Source organism: Littorina saxatilis, linkage group LG12 (assembly GCF_037325665.1).
Source record: "Littorina saxatilis isolate snail1 linkage group LG12, US_GU_Lsax_2.0, whole genome shotgun sequence".
Classification (NCBI taxonomy): Eukaryota; Metazoa; Mollusca; class Gastropoda; order Littorinimorpha; family Littorinidae; genus Littorina; species Littorina saxatilis.
This window is the reverse complement of record NC_090256.1, coordinates 63229569-63257229: the sequence shown is the minus strand read 5'-3', so window position 1 is coordinate 63257229 and position 27661 is coordinate 63229569. Positions and strand designations below refer to the sequence as shown.

General features: G+C 46.8%; 1 protein-coding gene across 4 annotated transcripts in view; it reads right to left on the bottom strand.

The window, feature by feature from the left end:
• Positions 1 to 27661, bottom strand: part of LOC138982520 (serine/threonine-protein kinase tousled-like 2) — a 59802-nt gene that overhangs the window by 6483 nt on the left and 25658 nt on the right. For all 4 annotated transcript variants that reach the window (XM_070355822.1, XM_070355823.1, XM_070355820.1 and 1 more), the window contains 6 exons: positions 27451 to 27540; positions 16920 to 17089; positions 13961 to 14099; positions 8260 to 8371; positions 7688 to 7795; positions 509 to 609 (listed from right to left, as the gene is read on the bottom strand). In XM_070355822.1, the coding sequence (XP_070211923.1) occupies positions 509 to 609; positions 7688 to 7795; positions 8260 to 8371; positions 13961 to 14099; positions 16920 to 17089; positions 27451 to 27540 (720 nt within the window). The remainder of the gene's footprint in view (positions 1 to 508; positions 610 to 7687; positions 7796 to 8259; positions 8372 to 13960; positions 14100 to 16919; positions 17090 to 27450; positions 27541 to 27661) is intronic.

Below are 27661 nucleotides of genomic sequence, written 5' to 3'. Positions count from 1 at the left end.
GATTAATATACTTACCCAACTCACATAGTTAATTCCCTCCCACCTTCCCCGCTAGTGGGGTTGTTCTAAAAAAAAGAGGAAAGTTTTTCTGCGCCTTCGTGCGAATGATTACAATATGGCGGCAAGGTCAGGAAGTCACGTGACTTTGTCCTGTTTATGGGTCAAGGTAGCTTTTTTTTTTAGAGTGGCCTCCCTTGTTACCAAGGTGATGCGATACAGCGTTGACTGAAGTAAATTGCTACATGTGAGTTGGGTAAGTATATTAATCAAATGAAAATTTGATTTTGCTACAAGGAATAAGACTGCATAACCACTGTTAAATACCCTTTGCTGCAAATGATGTGACGACATTCTCCCTCAAGTTGTGTGCAAGTTGTATACCTCCTAATTAAAACGACAACACATACTGACACCCCTTTCAAAGACTTTGGTGAGGTGACTGGGATTGTTTTCTCATGAAATACCACTTAACCCCATGACTGCTCAAAAGGATTAGGACTAAACTCACTTTGACTTGAGGGCAGCAGGCTTCAGGTAGTCTTCGTTGGCCATTTGTACTACATCAGGTCGCATTTCTTTCTTGTACTGTAAACACTTCCTGATGAAATTCTGCACAACAAAAGGAAAACATTGAGATAATATGCACCAAGAATATGAAACTCCGTTTGGAAGGACCATGGTGAGACCACTAGAAATTCTGCTGGTAATTCCATGGGCACTGCAAGATAAGCATGCATGGTCTCATATTTCACCCCTTTTTTTCTCCAACCCTGTAGTTAGTTCCAGAGACTTACGAACAACACACACAATCCACTCAGACTGGCCCTGCAAAGAAAAAGAAAAGGAGCGAATTCCTGAGTGCCTGTGACCATGGGGAGACCTGTCAGCTGTGATAACTCTACGTCATCAACAAGGCCTCTCCTTCAGTAATCACTTCCTCCCTCTCTCTTCTCCAAAATCAACCAACATCAATAATGCAAATCAATCAATCAATCAATGAGCAAATGCAAATCTAGCAGAACTGCAAGCTAAATGAGACTGAAGATTCCTACTCTGCCCAAGGATACATTCAGCCAATTTGCAGATTTTCCATGCAGCCAGGCTTTTATAGATAACTGGTATACACAGGCATGGGAATTGAAAAAAGTAAAAAAGGCTGAAAATGTGTAAGTAATAGCAAAGTCGACGACGCGAAGCGCCTAGCCCTGCTAGGGGGGTTCGGAGGCATGCCCACACCCCCCCCGGGAATTGTTTTTCTCCAAAGAACCCAAAATGGTGCAATTTGGAGTTATCTGAGCTCCAAGTTTGCCATTAAATCGAAAATTTTTAAGTAAATTTTCATTTCATTAATATACTTACCCGAATCACATAAAGAGCATTGACGCAGTCTGATTAGCTAAGGTCTGAAAAGGCTACCCGTCTTAAAGTTTAAAAGGGAAGCAACCCAACCACAAAAAAGGTAAACACAGCTATGGCAACGACCATATACCCGGGGAGTTACCTCCCCTGCCGGGTATGTGACGTCACTTCCATTGCTGCACCACGTGGTACACTCATTCGACATTAAAGAAAACTAAAATATCATAAGCGGGGTTGGCGGGAGGGAATACACTATGTGATTCGGGTAAGTATATTAATGAAATGAAAATTTACTTAAAAATTTTCGATTAAATTACATATTCTTACTCCGAATCACATAAAGAGCAGATAGCATCAACAAGGCGGTGGGAATGAAAAACCAAACTCACCTCAAACCCTTGAAATGAACTGGCCACCTGCGATCAAGGCAGGCAGCGTTCTTGAACCATCTTGCCGAACAGCGGAGACATCTCTGAGGTAAAAGTTCAAAAAGACATCCTCAGAACGCCAGTAGGCTGTGCGTAGAACCTCGTCCAGCTTTCGTGACCGTAGGACGGCCAAAGATGACGCCCAAGCTCTGGTTTCATGAGCTCTAGCAGAGTTCAGAGGGAAAGCAGGCAGTGCCCCCCCCTTTTCCGCAAGGTTCCACTCATATGCTTGTTTTATCAGAGCGGACACCCACCGAGCCATTGTCGTCTTTGCAATATCCTTATTTCTCACAGTATTAATGGAGATAAATAAGAGTTTTTGAGATTTCGACCTAAGCGGTTGAGACCGGGCAAGGTAGATGTCAAGGGCTCGCACAGGACAATTAAGGGCGTCCGGATCTCCGGGAGCCAGTATGCTAGTCAGAGGTTTGACGCGAACCAGAGGCGAGGCCTGGTCAGGGGTCTGGTTCTTAGCCAGAAAATGTGGCCGGAAACGCAAGGAAATAGAACCATCAGGTTCTTTAGAGATATCCTCCGGGTTTCCAGAGAGCGCATGGATCTCGCTTCCTCTGCGCGCAGAAGCTACTAGTAGCAGAAAAAGAGTTTTGCGCGTCAGGTTAGCGAAACTCGCCGTGACCAGAGGTTCAAATCGTGCAGAACGTAAGAACTCGAGCACCAGGAAAAGATCCCATTTTGGCATGGGGGAACGAGTAGAAATCTCTTTAAGGGCAGCGCCTTTAATCACCCGTGAAATGACTCCACTGACGTCAATAGAGCGGCCCATCTGGCGTAAGGTTACCGCAATGGCAGATCTTCTAACTCTCAAGGAGGAAGCAGAGGCTCCTTGAGACGCAAGCGAAGAAAGATGGTTTGCCACGTGCATAGACCGAGGGGCTAGCGCGTTCAAACCCTGGGCCTGACACCAGGCAACCCAGGCCTTCCAGTGGGAAGCATAGACTGACGACGTAGAAGCCCTATGAGAGCGTTCCACTAAGTCGAGAGTCTGCTCAGACGCACCAGAACGCCTCAGAAAGGACCGGACAACCTCCACACGTGAAGATTCAGAGACGAGGGATCCTCGTGTGGTATGCCGGTGTGAGGCTGCACCAGTTCCCCTTTTGTGAGAAAGAGCGGAACTGGTGGACCGTGGGCGAGCCTTAGAAGGTCCGGGAACCAAACCTGAGACGGCCACAGAGGAGCGACCAACAGGAGATCCGGACCCTCCATTCCCGCCTTCCGAAGTACTCGACTGAGTAGCTGGAAGGGAGGAAAGGCGTAGGACTGAAGCCCTGTCCAGGGAAAGGCCAATGCATCTGTCTGCCAAGCCTCGGGATCCGGGAATGGCGAGACGAAGATTGACAGCCTCTTCGAGAAACGGGTGGCAAAGAGATCCACCAGAGGCTTTGGGACGAGGGCCCAAAGGCGAAGCAGTGCCCCTTGAGTGATCGTCCACTCTGATTGAAGCACTTTGTCGGAGCGACTGAGCGCGTCCGCCAAAGTGTTCAAGCTCCCCGGAAGGTACCTGGCTGTGAGAGTGATCTGATGGTGCCAGCACCAGACCAGAATCTCGCAGGTCCTTCTCGAAAGAGAAGGGGACCGCGACCCCCCCTGCTTGTTCAGATAAGCTGCCACAGTCGTGTTGTCTGTGAACAGACGAACATGATGGGCGTGAAGGGAGGGCCGAAACTCCTCCAGAGCAAGGGCCACAGCCTCGAGCTCCAGCAGGTTGATGTGCCAGTGGCTCTGCTCTGCCGACCACAGGCCCGACGCAGTCTGTCGGTCTGTGTGCGCTCCCCACCCCGACAGAGACGCATCTGTGAAGAGGTCCGTGTCTGGGGGAGGCAAGGCGATCGGCACACCTCTGCAGACCCAGTCCGAGTCCAACCACGGAAGGGTCGCTGACTGGAACCATCCCTGGAGAGGGACGAGGACGTTCCAGTCCACATGAGCAGAGTCCACATACGGCTTCAGAGCAAGCTGAAGAGGCCGCTTGTGAACTCTGCCCAGAGGCACCAAGAGAGCCATGGATTCCATCTGTCCCAAGATGGATGCCAGCGTCCGGAGGGAAGCCCGCAGGAGAGGCAAAGTGGACCTGATAAGCGCTTGGAGCTTGTCCACCCGCCGCTGAGAGGGTTGGACAGTCCAAGGGACCGTGCTGAAAGACATTCCCAAATAAGTGAACGTCTGCGACGGAATCAGTTCCGACTTTGTTGTGTTGATCGAAAAGCCCAACAAGTGGGCTTGACGAAGAACAGACTGGGTATGACCCGAGCAACCTGTCCGGCTTTGGTTCATGATGAGCCAATCGTCCAGATATGCCCTGAGCCGGATACCCTGCGACCTCACCAGTGCGCATAGCTGTCTCACGACCATGGTGAAGACCCACGGTGCGAGAGACAGCCCGAAGGGAAGAGCGCGGAACTGGAAGATCTGATCGCCCCACCGGAAACGGAGCCATTTCCGGTCGGACGGATGCATGAGAATATGAAAGTATGCATCTGTCAGATCGATGGAGGTCGCCCAGTCTCCTGGACGGAGGGAGTCCCTGACCGAAGCCGGCGTCTCCATCTTGAACCGTATCGTTCTCAAGAAAGTGTTGAGCTGCGATAGGTCCAAGACGGGACGCCACCCTCCTGACGACTTGGGAACGGCAAAAAGCCGCCCGTAGAAGCCCGGAGAGCTGTGGTCTAGGACTTTCTCCACCGCGCCCTTCTGCACCAGGGTGACAATTTCCGCCTGAAGGACGGACCTTGCCTCCTGCGAGGAGGGGGGCTTGCATGCCGGCGGACGCCGGGAAAGCGGCGCCTTTTTGTCCAGCCAAAGTAGACGAAAACCCGATCCCACAACGCCCACTATCCACTGGCTGTGTATGGTGGCCGACCAGTGTGATAGAGCCCGGGAGGGGCCCCCCGCCATCACCAGAGTGGAGGGCGGGGGGGGGGGGGGGGGTGAAACCGGGAACACTTCATTGGGGGTGGGGCTTGCTGCTAGAGCCACCCCGCCCCCTGCCGGACGCTGATCTTTTTCTCGAACCCCTCCAGGGTTGAGAAGAAGACTTTGTCTGCTTCGTGCCGGCAGGCTTAGACGAGCCGGAAGCCTGAGGAGGCTTGGGCTTAGAAGTCTTAGCCTGCTTGAAAGCCTGAAGGGAGAAGTCCGAAAACTGCTGATCCCTGTTGGACTGGATCTCTGATCTTCGCGCATCGAAAATCAGAGGACCGAACAGAGACCCCTCCACAACCGGCGAAGCTCTGAGTGTGTCCAGCGTCGTTTGCTCAGAAAACTGAGAGTGAGCGAGGAATAAATCCCGACGACACGAAACAGAGTGCACGTACTGAAGGGCAGACAGCCGCATCTGTTCCTCATTGACCCTGGCCAGGGCCGAGAGGAGCGTGGACACGTCATCAGCGTCCTGCTCACGACTGAGCAAGAAAGGATCAAGCGTCTCAGTAAGAGCGCGAGAGAGAGATCTGATCAGAGTCTCCGAGATGGAGGACAACTCCAGGAGTTGCCGACTGATCTCTTCAGAAGCCAGAAGAGTGTGATCAGGCAAGACCACACCCGAGGAAGGCTTGATTGGCTTGGCCAACAGAGGATGCAAGTCCGGCGTAACAGACAGAGTTGTACGCGGAAGAGCAAAAGAAGCCAGTAAGTTGCGAGAAAACTTCGGCAGCACGAACTTCTTAAGACCAGAGGGGGTAAAAGAAGAAGCGTGAGCCATAGAAGCTAGGTAAGACTGAGCCTCTTCCGGAACTGGACCGTGCGGAACCAGTAACGGAACAGGCGTGCAGGGGAGACCACTTCCGGCAGGAGATGGACGAGCCAAAACCTGAGACAGCTGATATGCCACAGAAGGAGATTCGGCAAAGCGGAAGCTCTCGTCGCCCTCCTTCGCATACCGGAAGTCAGCCATAGCTGACGGAGCCGCTGAGGTTGAAGAACCCTTAGCAGAAGCACCTTCCGTAAAATACCGGGAAGTAACTTCCGCGGCAGCTTCCAAAGCACGCTTGAGCTGCGCTGGAAATCCCGAGCGAGGTTGCTCACTGGCTACAGACTGAGTGTCAGAATAGCCATGATCAACTTGACCAAAGTCAACAGAACCGGAAGCAAGCTGGCGGTCAGGGTAAGCCGAAACCGGAAACCCCCCAGACCGCAAACCGTCATGTCCCGTAACCATACCAGCAGGCAGAGAAGGGAGCGCTGACGGCAAGCTTGAAGCCGCCGGAACCGGAAGGGGTGTCGACCCAACACCAAAGTGAAGAGAAGAATGCCCCAAACGTCCGTAGTCAGGAAGCTGACTCTCAACCAAGGACATCCGAGAAGGAGTACCCGGAAGAGAGAAAGCAGATCCGGTCTGAGCCGGAAACACGGCCGGCGAAGCCACACCTTGATGTGGAAACGCTGGTCGTGATGACTGAGGGCGGAAGCCCTGCTGCCCGGAGGCCAGTCCACAGTCAACTCCAACACCTGCCGCTGAATGGGAGTGTGAAGGAGGACCTTCGCTTCCGGAAAAACCCGGAAGCGCGACTTCCGAAGGAAACCGCCCTTGCTCAGAAACGAACTCACGCTCAATGGGTACTGAACGAGACTGAGCAGGAAAGCGGGAGTGACCCGCGCCAGGTGAGCTCCGTCCCAGCAGGGACAGTCCAGTGGCTTCACTAGAGCCGAAGGACAAGCTCGACGTACCTTGAGAGCTCCCCGCGGAAGCAGAAGCCGAAGGAGTAGTCGAAGTTCCGGTAGCACAGGAAGCCGTCACCACAAAACCGGAAAAGGAAGCCAAAGAGCGGGCATCGCTCACTGCAGGCGGATGTACGGTGCTTTCCGGTGGAGTAGCACGCTTAAGTTCGTCGCGAACTAAACTGCGAATCTCTGGAACCAAAGAGCTCAACAACGAAGACACAAGTGAAGCTTGCCCGTCTGAAGAAACGGAGGACGAGCAAGCTGCCGACGTAACGCAAGTAGAAGTAGAACCGCTCGCGCTAGCGTGTCCGGGAGGAGAAATGGTAACAGACATGACAGTGTTTTTCTCTTTGTCCGAAAGGACAACTAACACAGGTTTAGAACCTTGAGAGGATGATTTAGGTTTAATTTTGCCCTTAACATCGCCCTTGCCACGTCTACTCGCGTTCTCTGCCATGCCGGCCAAAATGCAAATGGCGGCCAACACAACAACAACAACAGTTACTGACAAAATTTCACAAGTCCGAAAAAGACGAAAATTATCAATAACCAGCCAAAAGTTCTTACGATAGGTAAGGTAAAATGGAAAGAGCTCACCAACTACCAGGTAGAGGGAAAGCAGACGGGTAGGTGGTCGGTGGGTGTATGAAAACTCCAACAACGCACAGAGCCTATGGAAAACACGACCTCTCGTCAGAACTGAAAGATGTCGAATGAGTGTACCACGTGGTGCAGCAATGGAAGTGACGTCACATACCCGGCAGGGGAGGTAACTCCCCGGGTATATGGTCGTTGCCATAGCTGTGTTTACCTTTTTTGTGGTTGGGTTGCTTCCCTTTTAAACTTTAAGACGGGTAGCCTTTTCAGACCTTAGCTAATCAGACTGCGTCAATGCTCTTTATGTGATTCGGAGTAAGAATATGTAATTTAATTCAGTTTTTAGAACCATTTTTGCCTCCCCCATTTATTTTTTCAGCGTACACTTTTGCTTTTTCGGCGGAACAAAACAAAAAAATCTGTGGAAATTTGCCTTTCGGCGGACAATTCCCATGCCTGATACAGTCAAACCTGTCTACTATGTCGAAATAGTGGAAACATGCTCTTATCTCATATAGACGCATTGACAGATCTGTGGTGGTTTACACAATCCTTGGCAAAATAAGGAGCAAGGTATTTTCCAAGATGGACTGCGGTCAATCTCGCTGTCGTGTCCCAATACTTACCTTGGCCTCCTGAGACACAATGGGCTTGGCAGGAAACTCTACGTCTGTCGCTTTCAGAATCGTGTTCTCTTCTAAAATGGCTGCTTGAGACAAGTTGTGCCCAAATGGCTGAAATGACAAACACACAGGGATCAGAAACAAAGAAAGCTTTGATCAGAAACAAACAATGCAATTTTAATTCATTGGCGCAAGTCTGTCCTCATTAGCAAAGCCTGTATGAACCCTGGAGGAAAACACAAAATATGCCTAGCTGCCATTCTTAAACTAAGTAACTGCTCACATTAAATTGAAATCAAACACATGTAATTCACACATCACATTTGTTAGAAATTAGAAACATGTTCTTTACTCATTATTGCCTTGTTTGTAGTTGTGGCATGGCAGCTTCTGTACGAGGTAAAAACAGTCGGATCATTCAAAATGAGATATGTACAATAATAGCTGATTTTAACAGGCCAGGCTTTCTCTCTAGACTCTTTGTTGCAAGTCATTTAAAAACGGAATCAAATAAAGATGGGATTACAGAATTGCATCTCCTGATGATATGACATATGAATTGGTCATGAACTTACCTTTTTGCCATACAGACATTGATAGAAAATGACCCCTACAGACCAGACGTCCACTTTGGAAGAAATTTTGGGTGGGTTTTTCCCTACCACAAAACATTCAGGAGGCAGATACCTGGCATAAAAGAAAGACAACATGATTACTCATGTACAGTTGTGGCAAGAAAAACATGTAGTTCAGCTGTGTACAGTATTAACAAGAAGCACTTTGCAGTACTTGTATCATTTAAGCACAGCTAGGTTTGTAATGTTGATTTCTATGAAACAAGTCTGTGAGCAACAGGAATGTAAGCCCATAGCACATCAACATGATCAAGACCCTGAAAATACACTGCTTTAAACATCTAATACATGATTTCCAGAAATAACTCTGTCAGGTTTGTATGGTTTGTGAAAGAGTGAATACCCTTGGAAGTTATTGAGACAACCCATCCGCAAGTGCGACCCTCACCAGTAACTGGCTAGGCTGTGTCTGACACACGTGGACAGGAGCATGTGTGGATTGTTTGTCTCACTAAAAGTAAGACTATTCACTCTTTAACAATCCATACAAACCTGACAAGAGTTATTTCCGAACAATGTCTATTGACAGTATCAAAATTTCTGCAAACTGAGCTGTTATCTTGAGATACCAATTTTAGCGTGGAGCTTAAAAGCGCTTTTTTCTCTCTCACATATGCTGATTTGCTGTTGCATACAATGGCAATGGTGAGAAACAATAAACAGAGAACAAAATCAAAACATGTATACAGTACACCTCAGATTTTTAGATGGTGAATAAGAAAGAAAATGTTTTCTTAACTCATTGTCTTCTAGGTTGGGATATATCCGTACCCACTCATATGGCTCTATCTGACCAGGTACGGATATATCCGCTCAGACTTAGCTTCAGTCGCTTCCTGTAACGTCTATCTAACGCCTGCATTCCAGCATGTTGATACACAGTAACTACAATTCTGAGTGACCTGCTGCAGCACGGCTGCTCTCGGCTAAACAAAACTTGGTCAACATAGGTGGGGTAGAAAGTGTTTAATGTTCAAAGAACTACAAGTAGTTTTTCTACTTCTGTTGCAGAAATCGAAAATGTTAAAAGTAAATTTTCATTTAATTAATATACTTACTCAACTCACATATATAGCTATTAACTTCAGTTTGGTGCTTAGACATTTAAGTACTGACCCTGGTAAAAGGGGGACGTAACCGCATCAAGGCATGGTGCGTAGTAGTTACCTCCCCTCTCGGTCTCCTGCACATGCGCTGGAAGTGACCGGTGACAAATCATTCCTACACTTCAACACGTTGCCTTCAGACGTGTACAGAGTACTACAGGCTTTTCTGCCACCGGCCTTCGTGGAAGGCCATTGACCCTGAAGTTGTTCACCTTCCAGTACTATGCTAGCTCTCCGCATTGGGTGAGAGCTTTCCTTTTTCTATTCATCATACTTGTTGCTTTTTCTCGCTTTGTCGACTTGCCAAAAACAATTTGGTTGTTGCTCTCATTCACCTTCACTGTGTTTTGTAAACAAGTACTTCAATGTCCAAGCACCAAACTGAAGTTAATCTATATATATATATATATATATACGACTTGTGTCTGTCTGTCTGTCTGTCTGTCTGTCTGTCTGTGTGTGTGTGTGTGTGTGTGTGTGTGTGTGTGTGTGTGTGTGTGTGTGTGTGTGTGTGTGTGTGTGTGTGTGTGTGTGTGTGTGTGTCCGCGATGCACGGCCAAAGTTCTCGGTGGATCTTTTTCAAATTTGGAGTCCGTATTCAGCTACACCCCGGACACAACCTCATCGATGAGATATTTCAACACGTGCTCTCAGCGCGCAGCGCTGAACCGATTTTGGTTTTTCTCTGGATCCATTCCCAGTAACCAGTAACTCTTCCTTATCTTCTCCAGTGTTTTCAGCGTTTATCTCCCTTCCTTCGTGTGGCGTCAATCCATATTCCCGTTACTACGTTACTATTTTTAGAATGTCACGATTGCACCTGTGTGTGTGTGTGTGTGTTTGTGTGTGTGTGTGGGCAACACCTGTGGATTGTAGAGTTCTGTTTGTGATGTGGTCTGGCGGCTTTGGTGAATATTCAGGCCTTCCTTCGAGAAGCCATAACAGTTATTCTCAATCCCGTTTGAGTGGACTTTGCCTTCAAAGGTGATTGTGGTGTTTCGGCACACGGTTACACTTGGCGTCGTCGACAGCGATGGGACTCAACATGAAATGTTCAGGCCACTGAATCATTTTCGTGCTGTTCCCATTCCACCTGGGAGGGACCTAAGCTTCTCCAGTGTTTTCAGCGTTTATCTCCCTTCCTTCGTGTGGCGTCAATCCATATTCCCGTTACTACGTTACTATTTTTAGAATGTCACTGCACTGTCCAGAACGCTTTCATTGCACCCGTAAGTTGTCCTTACTGTAAAAGTGAAAAGGTCGAATCAATTTATAGCCACGCGAAAAATACACTGTCATCTATCTCTATATTAGGCTGTGTATTGGACTGTCATTGTATGCCTGCATTATTAGTTGTCAGTAATTATTACATGTGCTGATTGTTCTCTTTGCCTGCGCGCGTATAGTATGTTGGTTATGTTTGGTCATAGTATGTTTGTTTATGTTTGGTCGTTATCTTGCCTGTGCGTGTATTGTATGTTTGGTCGCTTTCTTTGCCTGTGCATGTATAGTTTGTTGGTTATGTTTGGTCGGTTTCTTTGCCTGTGCGTGTATAGTATGCTTGTCGATGTATGTATTGTAAAGCGCTAAGAGTAGACATTTTTCTAGAATAGCGCTATAAAAGTTTGCATTATTATTATTATTATTATATATTTATAGATATACATATATATATATACGGCTTCTGTGTGTGTGTGTGTGTGTTTGTGTGTGTGTGTGGGCAACACCTGTGGATTGTAGAGTTCTGTTTGTGGGACTCAACATGAAATGTTCAGGCCACTGAATCATTTTTGTGCTGTTCCCATTCCACCTGGGAGGGACCTAAGCTTCTCCAGTGTTTTCAGCGTTTATCTCCCTTCCTTCGTGTGGCGTCAATCCATATTCCCGTTACTACGTTACTATTTTTAGAATGTCACTGCACTGTCCAGAACGCTTTCATTGCACCCGTAAGTTGTTCTTACTGTCAAAGTGAAAAGGTCGAATCAATTTATAGCCACGCGAAAAATACACTCTCACCTATCTCTATATATTTATAGATACAGATATGCATATGTGCACGTCCTAGATACTGGGAAATACTATGGGTTGTCAACTTTGAATGACTGTCACAATATCTCTGAGCAATGGATGACAAAGGGGATGCTTTGATGTCAAAGGGGATGGATTTGACTTACTGTAACAACCAAGTTTGGGTTTCCAAACATTGCTGTGGGTTTTAAACGATTTAATTTTTAGCCAAAATGCCCCCAAAACAGCACCTAAAACTGGGACAAAAATACACCAGTCTGTGTTGCAGCTGTACATAATGGAGAATAAAGCTCTGTGAATTTTATTGTGATGTTTATGGGTCAGCTGAAGGATTATTCTCGACATACACACTCAAGAATTACATCTATTTTTCTTCTTCTGGGAGTTTGATCAGCAAAGAAAACACGTAATCGTGGGTTACCGTCGTTTCCGGTTTCAACTTCATCAAAAAATGCGATCTGCTGAACAAAGGAAACCTCAAAGTTATTCAAAGTCATTATTTATTTATTTCAACAACATTTAGGTTTTCAAAACACAGCACTACGGTAGGAAACAAATTTATTTCAGCTTATAATCGCGCTTGAATGTACCCCACCCTTGTTTCGTTTCCATCTGTAATGCACGAAAGCATGGCCACAGCAGACGACAAATCCCGCATTGCCTATCACACACGCGTTGTGAGATCGCGGTAACACCGTGGAAAGTTCCATTCATGACGTTTGACCCGGTCATGTGAATAGACAATGAGAATTTATCCACCCAATCGTATTCGTTTCCGGTTTTTGAGACGTAACTCACGACAGACCACGCTGTATCTTCACTGTTTGAGACCTGTAAAATCTTTTTTGACAATTGTAGCATATATTCATCGACGAATTTTGCGATATTTTGCTGATTAAAGCTTGATCTGGTGCAAAGTTTGAGCAGCACATGTGTTCTCATGATCGGCGCCATTATGACATTTTCGATTCTTCTGCAACGCACGATCGACAATCGATTAATTCTCTCATTTAGGATTGTCGCTTATGGAAACTTGAAAATTTCAAACTTTCATGTATGCATAGTTATTTATCTTCAATCAATCTTCAATCAATGAGTCTTATATCGCGCATATTCCGTGGGTACAGTTCTAGGCGCTCTGCAGTGATGCCGTGTGAGATGAAATTTTATACGGCCAGTAGATTGCAGCCATTTCGGCGCATATTTACCTTTCGCGGCCTATTATTCCAAGTCACACGGGTATAGGTAGACAATTATTAACTGTGCCTAAGCAATTTTGCCAGGAAAGACCCTTTTGTCAATCGTGGGATCTTTAACGTGCACACCCAATGTAGTGTACACGGGGGGAGGTTCGGACACCGAAGAGAGTCTGCACACAAAGTTGACTCTGTGAAATAAATTTCCGCCGAACCCGGGATCGAACTCACGCTGACAGCGGCCAACTGAATACAAATCCAGCGCGCTACCAACTGAGCTATATCCCCGCCCCATCTATGTAGTCCACATGCAATAATCAAGTTTTAGTTCTTTTCTTTGGAAATAAAAGACATTACGAACTATGGTTTCCATGAAACTCACGACAGTATTATCTCTATACACATAAACCCAGTGAGCACAGATCGAAAACTTTTTGCTCACTTAAATCTTTCTATCATGTATTAAAACCCAAAAGGGTGCCCAAAAGGCTAGTTGCTACATTTGACCTACAAAAAAAACTTTTGCGCCTGGAAATTGCGTGGGTTACGGTTTCCACTTTCTACTTCGATCTAGTTAACTTATGGAAACTTGTAATTTCAAACTTTCATGTTTGCATATTTATTTATCAATGTTGTCCACATGCCACATGCAATAACTGAGCTAAAGTTCTTTCCTGTGGGATATTGAAGCCTAAAGTGGAAACCATGTAACCCACGACATAGAGCGTACTGCATGTGTCTAATTGTCATTTCTAAAGAAACCCCGATATGAAAGGTCCTCTCTTTGACAGAAAAAGATACAGGCATGTCTTTTGCACTTAAAAAAGAGTATTTCACTCAATTCAGTCCTAATTTTTTTCCTGGTGTCCATGTCCCATAGTTGTGACCCAGTATCTAGGATGTGCACATATATATATACGGCTTCTCTGTGTGTGTGTGTGTTTGTGTGTGTGTGTGGGCAACACCTGTGGATTGTAGAGTTCTGTTTGTGATGGGGTCTGGCGGCTTTTGTCTGTCTGTATGTTCTGGCATTTGAGAAGCCATAACAGATAATATAGGGCTTAGAAATAAGCTCTAAAATTCTCAATCCCGTTAGACAGGACTTCGCCTTCAAAGGTGATTGTGGTGAACCGCCACGCTGTCTGTCTCTGTCTCGCGATTCACCCCGGCGAAGCCGGGTATTCCTCTAGTTGCTATATATGTGAGTTGATGTAAGAATATGTCATTTAATAATGGACAATGATTTCTCCATGTGCAGTAGCAACAATCATCTCTATACAGCAGAACACATTGGCCCGGCGGACTACTCACCAGTAAGTGCCTGCACCCTGAGAGGTGAGGTCCATTCCGACCTCGGGTGAGTAGGTGGCGTCGTCCATGATCTTACTCAACCCAAAGTCGGTGATTTTGATCTCACCACTCACAGACCCGTCTCCTAGCAAGATGTTGCCTGAAAAAAAAAAAATTATTTTTAAAACATTGACAAAAAAGTTCTATAACTAAGAATGAAAACACTGATCAAAACTCAAACTGCAGCATTGAATGACCTGCAGACCTGTTTACAGACTTTATAGTTTTGCCGACATTTCTGTACAACTTTTGCTTGTTTGGTTGGCATTTCATCCCCAGAGAGATCAGCCTTACACTTCGGACCCATGTCAACCGGAATTTTCGGTAGATTTCCGTAATACCGGAATATAGACCCAAAATCCGTAATAATTCCGGACAATCCGGGAGGGTCAACAGGTCTGGACCTGTATCTGTGACTGTGAAATGTTACGCACCAATGGAAATTGCAAAAAACATTAGTTTCTAGGTTGATATTACCTCAGAATTTTCTCATGCATGACAGCATCCGTTACAGAATGATGATCATTAACACACCAGGTTTGACTTTGAGGTCGATGTGTATTACAGGAGATTTGATAACACTGACATAGCAAAAGGCGGTACCAAAACAGAACCCTATCTCCAACACAAACCCTATCCGCGTAGTAAATTACAGTGTAACACACCAGGTTTGAGGCTGCAGTGTTATCACATTTGGCTTGATCTCGGACAACAGAAGGCAGTGTAAAAACTGAACATTATTTCTTACATCATGATCAACAGTATCCCCTCAACAAATTACAGTAAGACGCACCAGACTTGATCTCATTGTGATAATAGAAGGAGGCGTGAAAACAACATTATTCTTTCATCATGATCAACAGTATCCCCTCAACAAATTACAGTAAGACGCACCAGACTTGATCTCATTGTGATAATAGAAGGAGGTGTGAAAACAACATTATTTCTCGCATCAACCTTATCCCCATATCCAATTACAGTGAAACGCACCAGGCCTTATCCCACTGAGATAACAGAAAACTGTGTGAAAACAGCACATTATGTCCGACACAAACCCTTTTTGCACAAATAAAAAACGCTCGCGCTGGACCCGAGTACTCTTCAGACTGGCTCGCTCCCCCAGTATGAAAGTTTTTGTCTTGTGCACGTTTAAGACCAAGTGATTGCTCTGTGTGAATTACAGGCATTCCCTTTGCTATATAAATACATTGCATGCGAGCCGAGGATGTGCGTGGTGACTGGCCTTTCTCTTTTATTTGATCACAGTGAAAAATATACTGCCGACCCTCTTCATAACTTAACAATATAAATGTTTGGAATGCCTGTGGTGTGAATGTTGGTTTCTGACCAGAAATTCAGATCTACCTCTGGCCGATTCATAGATTTAACCTACAAACTGCGACCTCATCTGTGATCAGATGGCCAAGCAATGCGTGAAATCTTTTATTCTAAAGCCTTATGGCTCGTTTCGAAAAGCATTAAACGGATGAAATTAACCACATGCAGTTTATTCTTCAGAAAAATGCACACAAAAAATGGGTTGGGTTCGGTGATTTGTACATAAACGTCTTCCTCACGATAGATTCGCTGATTTGTCTTATGAAGCCGTCATCAACACGAACACAATGATTGCAGAAGCAAACTCTGTACCTACACGACCGAGACACAAGACTGATTATTTCACAGCTGCAATGTGAATAGAGAACAAAGACGTTTTGGGTAAGCTTACTCACGTCAGGTCTTCACTGACAAGCTAGGAACAGACAGAAAATTCCGAACAAAAGTAAATGACGTCAAAGTCTCTTTCGCTTTGCGTGTAACTTTGTCATGACGTCTTTTTGTGACGACAGTATCCGCTGGCTGGCTGTTCTATCAGGCTGCCTGGCTGGCTGTTGCTCCGTGTGAATTCCTCCCACCGCCAAGTCGTTTTTGTAGTTTATTTTGCATTTAGGTCCCAGGTAACATTATGAAGTTTTAATACGATCAATCGGACCTATTATCAAGTTAGTGTATCAACTTTTGAACGAACTGCGCCCAGTAGTTTCCCAGGAATAAGCTGTTAAGTCGAGACAGACACACACATCCACACACAGACACACAATTAAAGTCTGTTGAGCCCAAGTACTAGCGTACTCGGGGATAACTACAGTGTAACACATCAGGTTTGAGGTCACAGTGTATCACAGGAGGCTTGATATCACGGAGACAACAGACGTTGTTGTGAAAACAGAACATTATGTCAGACAACAACCCGATTTTTTTCATTTTGTTTCCATTTTCATGACATTATTCATTGTCCCATCATTGGGAAATTCGAGTCTCGTCCTCCCAGTGGAAAGCTAGCAGCAACAGAGTGGCGCTACCCAGGTGTGTGCGTGTTTAGGTGTATTCAGCCACCTGTACTTATGGCAGAATGACCGAGGCCTTTTACATACCATAGTGGTGACAAGGGGGTGGAACATGGGTCTCCGAGTCTGCACATAAAGTTTACCCGTGTCCGGCCCGGCCCGGTACCGGTGACCATAGGATTAAAAGTCCAATGCTCTACAAACTGAACTACCGGGCATAAATAACTACGTCGTAACGCACCAGGTTTGAGGTTGTAGTGTATCACAGGAGGCTTGATCTCCTTGAGATAATAGAACATCATGTCAGACATTAACCCTATCCCCAAAGCCAATATTATAGTGTAACGCACCAGGTTTGAGATCGTAGTGTATCACAGTAGGCGTGATCTCATTAAGGCAACAGAAGGTGGTCTGACATTAACCCTATCCCCATAGCCAATATTATAGTGTAACGCACCAGGTTTGAGGTCGTAGTGTATCACAGGAGGCTTGATCTCATTGAGGCAACAGAACATTACTTCAGAAATTAACCCTATCTCCCTATCTGCATAAATAACTAGGCTGTAACACACCAGGTTTGAGGTCGTAGTGTATCACAGGAGGCTTGATCTCATTGAGATAGCGGAGGGCGCTGGACGTCTGAACGATGATGGAGCGCGCCTCCTTCTCTGGAATGACTTTGTTCTGCTTCAGGTAGAAGTCCAGGTCGTTGCCTTTCTGGTACTCCAACACCGTGCAGAACCTACACAAAATATATATTGAAAACATTAAATAACCTGACTAAAGAGTCTATGTTGGTTCCTTTTTTCATGTTAGCTTTCAACAGTTAACACAGAAAAACAACAATGTACAGTCTACCCTTTTTGGTACTCCAACACAGTGCAGAACCTACTCAAATATATCTCTCAACAACCTCAGTTCAGCTTCTTTGTTCCTTTTTTTCCTGTCAGCCTTCAGCATTCAACACAGTAAAACAAGACTGTACAGTCTACCGTTTGCATCCAGATGTTGCAGAGTTTGACCCACTATGATTTGTAAGATCACAAACTCAACAAAAATCGATAAATTGTGCGCAAAGATTTATGTATGCCTGTGAGTATGAAGCATAAATTCTTATTCGTAGCATCAACTTTGATTTAAATTCACTGTAAAAAACAAGAAGAGCAAACGCTCGATCGAGTCACTTTCGCAGTTCTGAATATTATATGAGGCATCAGATGGACAGGAAGAAATTGCTATTCACAACACAATGAGTCACGTTCACATAAAATTTGAGCCCGGTCACTTTTATAGTTTCCGAGAAAAGCCCAACGTTAAGTTGTGTGTTGCCGAACAGAAAAGGCTAGTTATCTCCCTTGTTTTTCTGATAACGTTCGTAAAAGGCTACAGATGTAAATACTTTGATGTAAAGAATAATCCTACAAAGTTTCAATCACATCCGATGAACTTTGTCAAAGATATAAAATGTCTAATTTTTCCTTTGACGCTCACCTGTGACCTTGAAAAAGGTCAAAGGTCAACGAAACCATCGTTAAAGTGTAGAGGTCATTGGAGGTCACGACTAAACAAAATATGAGCCCGATCGCTTTGATAGTTTCCGAGAAAAGTCCAACGTTAAGGTGGTGTCTACGGCCGTCCGGCCGGCCGTCCGGCCGGCCGGACAGACTAACACTGACCGATTACATAGAGTCACTTTTTCTCAAGTGACTCAAAAATACAGATACAGATGTTTACAAGCTCAAAAGAACCAAACACATGTATCAAATATGCTAAATCCTCCTCAAAAATCGACAGTTTGTTATCTCACCATGTGGGGATAAAAAAGAAAACAAGTCGCGTAAGGCGAAAATACAATATTTAGTCAAGTAGCTGTCGAACTCACAGAATGAAACTGAACGCAATGCCATTTTTCAGCAAGACCGTAATACTATACTCGTAGCATCGTCAGTCCACCGCTCATGGCAAAGGCAGTGAAATTGACAAGAAGAGCGGGGTAGTAGTTGCGCTAAGAAGGATAGCACGCTTTTCTGTACCTCTCTTTGTTTTAACTTTCTGAGCGTGTTTTTAATCCAAACATATCATATCTATATGTTTTTGGAATCAGGAACCGACAAGGAATAAGATGAAAGTGTTTTTAAATGGAAAATTTCTAAGTAAATTTTCATTTCATTAATATACTTACCCGAATCACATAAAGCATTTGACTACGTCTGAGATGCTAGGTACTGAAAAAACGCTACCCATCAAAAAACAAACAAAGGGAAGCGACCCCTACCAAAAAAGCTTGAATAGCTATGGTAACAGCCAGGTTCCCTGGGAGTTACCTCCCATATAGCTACTTCCTCTCTGTCACCACGTGACCGCTCATACGGCTTCAGAAAGACTAAAAACCACAAGCGGGGAAGGAGGGAGGGAATTCACTATGTGATTCGGGTAAGTATATTAATGAAATGAAAATTTACTTAGAAATTTTCCATTAAATTACATATTCTTACTCCGAATCACATAAAGCAGATAACATCAACATGGCGGTGGGCAAGAAATAAACTCAAACTCACCATCACGTTCTGGTCAGAACCTGACCAGCTGCTACAAGTGCAGGCAGAGCACGAGAGCCGTCCTGGCGGAGGGCAGAAATGTCCCGAAGATAATAATTCAGGAAAATATCTTCAGAGCGCCAGTACGCAGTAGACAAAACATCATCGAGGCGCATGGAGCGTAGGACTGCGAGCGATGATGCCCATGCCCTCGTTTCATGGGCTCTGGGGGAGTCCAGGGGAAAGGCAGGCAGCGCCCCCCCCCTGTTTGTGCTACTCCAAACATAAGCTTGCCTTATCAGAGAAGTCACCCACCGGGCCAACGTAACCTTTGAGACATCTCTCTCCCGAGTTGTAAGAAGGGAGAGAAACAATAACTTCTGAGACTTGGAACGCAAGGGCTGAGTGCGCTCCAAGTACAAACGGAGGGCCCGAACAGGGCAGTTGGCCAAATCAGGGTCGTCCGGAGCCAACGCGTTGGTCAGTGCCTTGACTCTAACCAACGGAGAGGCCTGCCCCGGAGTCTGATTTTTGGCCAAAAAATCGGGACGGAAATGCAAAGAGACAGAGCCGTCCGACTCGAAAGAAATATCTTCTGGCAGACCCGACAGGGCGTGGACCTCGCTACCCCGCCGGGCCGTCGCCAACAGAAGAAGAAACAGCGTCTTCCGAGTAAGATTATGCAGACTAGCCTCCCGCAGCGGTTCGAACTCCGAAGACCGCAAGAATGCTAAGACCAGAAAAAGGTCCCACTTGGGGGACGGGCACCTGGACCTGGCCTGCTTGAGAGCAGCACCCTTGATTACTGCTGCAATCACACCCCCGACGTTAATAGATCTACCGATCTGCTTAAGCGTCGCAGAGATAGCTGAGCGCCGGACCCTCAAGGAGGAAACAGACGCACCCTGCGAAAAAAGAAAAGAGAGGTGGTTGGCCACCTGCATAGAGCGAGGCGCCACCGAACTCACCCCCTTCTCCAAGCACCAGGAGGCCCAGGACCTCCAGTGTGAGGCGTAAACAGACGCCGTGGACGCCCTGTGCGAGCGGTCCACCAGATCCAGCGTCAAGGATGACGCTCCCGAGCGCCTCAGTGAGTCCCGAACAACCTCCACACGTGAAGCTTCAGAAGACTGGGCTCCTCGTGTGGAATGCCTGTTCGGGGCTGCACGAGTTCCCCTCGCATAAGGGCGAGAGGAATGGGAGGCCCGTGGGCGAGCCGGAGCAGGTCCGGGAACCAGACCTGCGACGGCCACAGAGGGGCGACCAGCAGAAGAAGAGTCGGCCCCTCCAGCTCCGCCTTTCGAATTACTCGGCTGAGTAATGGGAAAGGCGGAAAGGCGTACGCCTCCAGGCCCGTCCAGGGAATGTCCAGAGCGTTTACTCGCCAAGCCTGAGGATCCGGGAATGGCGAGACAAACACCGGAAGCCTCTTCGAGAACCTTGTGGCAAAGAGGTCCACGAGAGGCTTTTGGACCTGAGCCCAAAGGCGCAGCAGTGCCCCGTGAGTGATGGTCCACTCTGACTGAAGCACTCTGCCGGAGCGACTGAGCTCGTCCGCCAGAGTGTTCAGCCTCCCTGGAAGGTACCTGGCTGAGATCGTGATGTGGTGAAGAGCACACCACTTCAGGATCTCGCAGGTCCTGTCCGAGAGAGACGGGGACCGCGAGCCTCCCTGCTTGTTGATATAGGCGGCCACAGTCGTGTTGTCTGTAAACAGACGAACATGCTTGGCCTGCAGGGAGGGCAGAAACTCGACTAGAGCTAGAGCTACTGCTTCCAGCTCTAGCAAGTTGATATGCCACTGGCTCTGTTCCTCCGACCACAGACCTGACACCGTGTGTAGGTCCGTGTGTGCCCCCCATCCCCGCAGAGAAGCATCTGTAAACAGATCCAAGTCTGGGGGAGGTAGGGCGATCGGAACTCCCTTGCTGATCCATTCCGTGTCCAGCCACGGAAGGGTCGCGGACTGGAACCATCCCTGGAGGGGGACGAGGGCGTTCCAGTCCACCTGAGGAGAGTCCACAAACGGCTTCAGCGCTGCCTGAAAAGGCCGTTTGTGGACCCTGCCCAGAGGAACCAACAGAGCCATGGACTCCATCTGCCCCAAGATGGAGGCGAGAGACCGGAGGGGCGCCTGCAGGAGAGGCAAAGTGGAGTGGATCTGAGCCTGGAGTTTGTCCACCCGACGCTGGGAGGGCTGGACAGTCCAGGCAACCGTGTCGAACGACATCCCGAGGTAGGTGAACGTTTGAGACGGGATCAGCTCCGACTTTGATCGGTTGATCGAGAAACCCAACAAGTGAGCCTCTCGAAGAACCGATTGGGTATGCTGCGAGCAGCCTATCTGGGATTGATTCAGAACGAGCCAATCGTCCAGATAGACCCGCAGACGAACCCCCTGCGACCTCGCCAGAGCGCAAAACTGTCTCACCACCATGGTAAAGATCCATGGTGCGAGAGACAGCCCGAAAGGGAGCGCGCGGAACTGGAAGACCTGATCTCCCCACCGGAAACGAAGCCATTTCCGGTCGGCCGGATGCATGAGAATGTGGAAATATGCATCCGTCAGGTCTATGGAGGTCGCCCAATCTCCTGGGCGCAGAGAGTCCCTGACCGTGGCCGGCGTCTCCATCTTGAACTTGATCTCTCTCAAAAAAGTGTTGAGGAGAGATAAGTCCAAGACGGGGCGCCACGCCCCTGAAGCTTTGGGGACGGCGAAAAGCCGGCCGTAAAACCCCAGTGAGCTTTGGTCCAGGACCCTCTCGACCGCGCCCTTCTGCACCAGGGAGACAATCTCCGCCTGAAGGACGGATCTTGCTTCCTGCGAGGAGGGGGGTCTGAAGAGCGGCGGATGTCGGGAAAGAGGTGCCTTCTCCTCCCGCCATAAGAGACGGAAGCCCGATCTCACAACTCCCACTATCCATTGGCTGTCTACTGATACCATCCAATGGGAAAGTGCCCGGGAGGGGCCTCCCGCCATCACCAGAGTGGAGGGCGGGAGGGTGGTGAGATCGGGAGCGCTTCATTGGGGGTGAGGCTTGCTACTCGAGCCGCCTCGTCCCCTTCCCGACGCCATCCGTTTCTTGCCGCCTCTAGAGCTCTGCTGTGCAGGTCTCTTCTGAGCAGGTTTGGGATGAGAGGCCGGCTGAGACTTCCCTTGCTGGGAAGGCTTAGCTTGCTTCATGCCCTGTAGAGTCATGTCCAGGAATTGAGAATCCTTGTTGGACTGAATCTCCTGTTGCCGAGCGACGAGCGCCATTTGGCTGAACAAGGAGCCCTCCACAACCGGAGACACTCTGAGAGTGTCTCTGGTAACCTGCTCTGCAAACTGAGAGTTGGCAAGAAACAACTCCCTCCTCGCCAAGACTGCGTGTGCGTATTGTAAAGAGGACAGACGAGTCTGTTCCTCGTTTACCTTAGCCAACGCTGTGAGGAGGGAGGAGACGTCGTCCGCGTTCTGCTCTTCGCTGAGCGTAAACGGGACTAAGTCGTCCGTCAAAGCCCTAGAGAGAGCCCGAATCAGCGTGTCGGAAATTGAAGCCAATTCCAACAGCTGACGTCCGACTTCCTCCAGGGAGAGGAGAGTGCTATCTTTCACCGGAATGACTGAGTCGCCCTTGACTGGCTTGGCCAGAAGTGCTGTCAAGTCCGGCGTCACCGGCAAGACGGAACGCGGAAGTGCGTAAGACGCAACGAGGTTCCGGCTATGCCGAGGAAGCGCGAGCTTCCGCTGAGGCAATGGCACGAAAGTAGAAGTCTGTGCCATCGTCGCCAGCCAAGGCTGAGATTGTTCCGGAACTGTGCCGAAAGGCACCAGAAACGGAACAGGGTCCGAAGGCACACCACCTGTCCGCCTAGGCGCCGACGCCCAGACTTGCGACAGATGGTAGGCTATGGCGGGCGACTCCGCGAAGCGGAAGGAAGGATTAGCCTCCTTAGCAGGTAGGAAATCCGACATCGCCGAGGGTACCCCCGAAGTGGGAGCCACCGCCGCAGCCGTGCCCTCCGGGAAATAACGTGAAGTCACCTCAGCTGCTGTGTCCAGAATGACACGCAGCCTTGACGACATTCCCGAAGGAGGCTCTTCACTGGCCACTGATTGCACATCAGAGTGGTCACAGGAAGTGCCATGACCGTAGTCATCCAGAACGCCGGCGGCAGGATACGCGGGATGACCGGAAACCGGAAACCCGTAATCCTGGAAGTGATCCCGACTTGAACCCTGACTAAAGTGCATAGGGTAAGACGGAAACCCATCCGAAGCCACCGGATGTACGTGGGAGGAAGTCGCGACCCCGTCCGGGGGAAGTGACAGCCTGCCTGGTTGAAGCGCCGGAAGCGCAAAAACCTCACGCCGTTGATCCCTCTCCTGCAGCCAAGCGGACGTGCTAGGATGAGAGACAGCGTGTCCGGCCGAAGCCGGAAGTGCAGACGTCGAAACCGCCGGGGGCGGAAACGACGAATGCGAGAACTGCGGCTGAGAGCCGTAAAGCCCGGAGGCCAGTTCTCGGTCAAACCCGTCACTGCGGCACTGGGTGCGGGCTAGTGAGGGCAGACACCGAAGCTGAGCGACAGATTCACCATACGGAGTACTGTTGCCAGTAGAGAGCAGGGAGTGACCCCGAGCCAATGAACCGTTTCCCGTGAGGGAATGTCCGAACGCCTCACGAGGGCTGCCAGACCGGTCCGACTTACTTGAGACGCCTGTGGTAGAGGCGGAAGCAGCCTGAGCATGCAGACCGGAAGCCGAGGTAACCACCACGGAAGCGAGGGAACGCACCCCCCCCATCTCCGCAGGAAGGAAAGCGCTAGCGGAAGGAGACGCTCGATGCATTTCAGTCTGAACCATGGAACGTATCTCTGGGAGTAACGAACTCAAAAAGGAGGCAACGATAGCCCCTTGCTCCGGAGCCGCGGAGGGCGGCGGCGGAGTAACGGCAGAAGTACTAGGACGAGAAACAGTACTAGGACCAGGCGGTGAAATGGGCACCGTCAAAATGGTATTGCGTGCTTCATCCGACACGACCACCAAAGGCTTGGTGCTAGAAGATTTAGGTTTCACTTTGCCCTTCAAATCGGATTTACCCTTACGTTTGTCTGGATCAGCCATGCTGACGAACAACGAAAACGTAAACAAGCAAAAAATTTCACAAGGAAAGTTACTGAAAATGAACGTAAACACGAACCGCAAGCAGTAACTAACACGCAGAAACAAACCAAACTTGCAACAAAACAGTGAACAAGCACAGGTTAAACGCCACAGACAGCAAGTCAGCCAAGCTGACAGAAGCAAAATGGCCACACGCACGTGTTACTGACACACAGAGTCCAAGGGACAAAATATCAGTAACAGCAGGCGAAAACGAACAACAACCACAGAAAAAACAGAACGGGCTCACCAAACGAAGCCCTGACAGGAGAACGATGGGTTACGTGGCCGGCAAGTGAACAACTCCACCAAAGGCAGCCACAGAAAGCGCACAAAATTTCCAACACAACCTCTCTGCAAGACGCTGAAGTCAGTATGAACGGTCACGTGGTGACAGAGAGGAAGTAGCTATATGGGAGGTAACTCCCAGGGAACCTGGCTGTTACCATAGCTATTCAAGCTTTTTTGGTAGGGGTCGCTTCCCTTTGTTTGTTTTTTGATGGGTAGCGTTTTTTCAGTACCTAGCATCTCAGACGTAGTCAAATGCTTTATGTGATTCGGAGTAAGAATATGTAATTTAATTGATTTTGACAATTTAATTTTGATAATAATTTTTATATATTTAATTTTCAGAGCTTGTTTTTAATCCAAATATAACATATTTATATGTTTTTGGAATCAGCAAATGATGGAGAATAAGATAAACGTAAATTTGGATCGTTTTATAAATTTTTATTTTTTTTTACAATTTTCAGATTTTTAATGACCAAAGTCATTAATTAATTTTTAAGCCACCAAGCTGAAATGCAATACCGAAGTCCGGGCTTCGTCGAAGATTACTTGACCAAAATTTCAACCAATTTGGTTGAAAAATGAGGGCGTGACAGTGCCGCCTCAACTTTCACGAAAAGCCGGATATGACGTCATCAAAGATATTTATCCAAAAAATGAAAAAAACGTATGGGGATTTCATACCCAGGAACTTTCATGTCAAATTTCATAAAGATCGGTCCAGTAGTTTGGTCTGAATCGCTCTACACACACACACAGACACACACACACACGCACACATGCACATACACCACGACCCTCGTTTCGATTCCCCCTCGATGTTAAAATATTTAGTCAAAACTTGACTAAATATAAAAAGAAGAAAAAAAGAGAGGGATGAAAGACAAAGGCAAACAAGAAAAGCAAATGCTCATTCGCAATGTCCATTACAGTGGAACCCCATATCACACACCCCCACCCCCTGTTAGAGTACTTCGTCCCTTTGAAGAACCGGTCTTCTTATAATATTTGTTTTATCATTATTTAAACTTACCCCCATTTTAAGACTCCCTCCTTTTTCAGATCTGATTTTCTCCGATTTTTTTCAGGTCTCAAAAGGAGGGTTCCACTGTATATGAATAAAAACAATTGCTGTTCAACCTTCATGGAATAATGTCCAAGAGACTGTTGCCCCAAACATGATCCTTATGCGACCTGACATATCAATTCATTTAGTTATTCAGTCCTAAGAATATCCCAGAAACAAACTAATGCCCCTTCCCAAACCCCTTCCCATCACCATAACTAACCTTATTCTTATAGTCAACACCCTCCAAATTTTTAGATACAAATTAAAAACATAAAAATCATAATACTATACATCTGTTTTGACGAGTGGCACCAAACTGGGGTCATGTAGGGAGAGAATCAAACCCTAGAAGTGTGCAAATTTTCGAAGCTCTAGCTTCAGAAACATCCGAGATAACCCGAATGTTAAGTTTTTAGTGTACCGATGTCCCTGACAGTAACACTGCTCATTCCTAAGACTCACCCGATTACTAAGAGGAGAAAAAAATGCCAAAAAGGCTAACAGCATTTTACACCTGACACTTGTTTATTTTGTTGGACAGTTATATCATAATAGTTCATCCTTGTTACAACAGCCTTGGGGTAATCAATTCATTACCTTATTTATTTCAAAAGTCCCCCCCCCCCCCCCCCCAAACAAAAAGAAGGAAAAAAAACACACACAAAAAAACACCTTCTCTTCCTAGTCTAATCTCAATTTATACTTGACAACTTCAACTTTTTCCTCCTAATGCTTGAATTTTGTTCAAACTGTTGTTCACTGTACAACTACTTTTGGTTCAAGCCAAAGGAAGTTTCCTCAGTGCATACACTTGTTGGCATGCATACAGCATACAATCTAGACAAAAGTCTTCACGGCACAATTACAGTCGAACCTGCCATGGCGACCACCTCTTAATAATAATAATAATAATAATAAAACATTCTTTTATAGCGCTGTTCACCGCCGAATGGCAGTCTCATGGCGCTTGACCGTAAGAAATAACATACAAGCATTAAAAACAATTCATAGACAACAACCACTTAAAGTTATATAAAATAATCTAGAAAAATTGTTTTAAAAAAGATGGAAAAAAAATGGAAAAAAAATGACCACCTGCCCACAACAACCACTTGTCTATAACCGCGATATATAATTCACCTTTCTGTAGCGACCACCTGTCTATAACCGCCACTTTCGGTCATTCCCTTGAGTGGTCGTAATGGACAAGTTTAAATGTATATACCCAAAATATGTCAGCAAAAAAGAATATGAACAAAAATAATCCGCAAACTGTGCACGCTTACACTCCAGTTATGGACAGTACAAATCCATTTACACTTTTTGGTGCGTCAATATTTTCAGTGCTACCAAATTTATACAGAGTCAAAGAGAAACACCATAAACTCCTCCTGCCTGTGTTCATTCAACAACAAAAATAGAGGGAAGACCCACGCAGCAAATACCGTTACTTGAACACTAACAGTACATGTGCTTCTAATCACATTATCTGTCCCTAGAAAAACAGAGCAGGCAAATGGGGTCATGGCCAAGCGTGGATGCCAGCTTTAGGCTAAGAATGAAAAGCATGTCATGTTTCCCCTGCCAGTCTCTTAGCCACAGGGTTCTCAGATTTCAACACCTGACAGTAAGGACAGAAATCGCTTGACCCAAAAAGGAGGCCAGGTGACATTCTTAGTAAAAGGTTTCATGTTGTTATTGCACTAAGGCTGTAGCCTGCGATGTCAATGGAAAATTACAAATTAATGTACAGAAAAAAGTGATCAAGAATTGTTTTAGGAACGCTGAAGAAGAAGAAGAAGTTTTAAAAATAATTGTTTAAAAATAAAATAAACAGAATCTCACTCTTGCATTGCCAAATTAATCAAAAATCTATTACAAGTTTCTGTTCCCAAGTTCATGAGCACAGAAAAAAATGGATGTTAAAAAAAACCCTAAAAGTCCCACAAAGATGTAAAATTAAAAAAAAATAAAACTGTACCCTAACGCAAGAACCACATTACTACTTGGTTTCATGAAAGAAGTGTGCCTTATTTCCAATATGGATAATGACTTACGAGTTATTGTCTATTTCAAACACGTCATGCAGCTTGACAATCCGGGCATGGTCCAGGGTTTTGTGAATGTTGTACTCCCTCAATGCATGCCTGCAACATACAACACATATTTACATCCGTGCATTTCACAAGCAGCTCTTATCCATTCCACATTTCAGGTGGGCATGCTATTTAGGCTTTAGCATCCTTTTCAAATCAGTTACTTTATTAA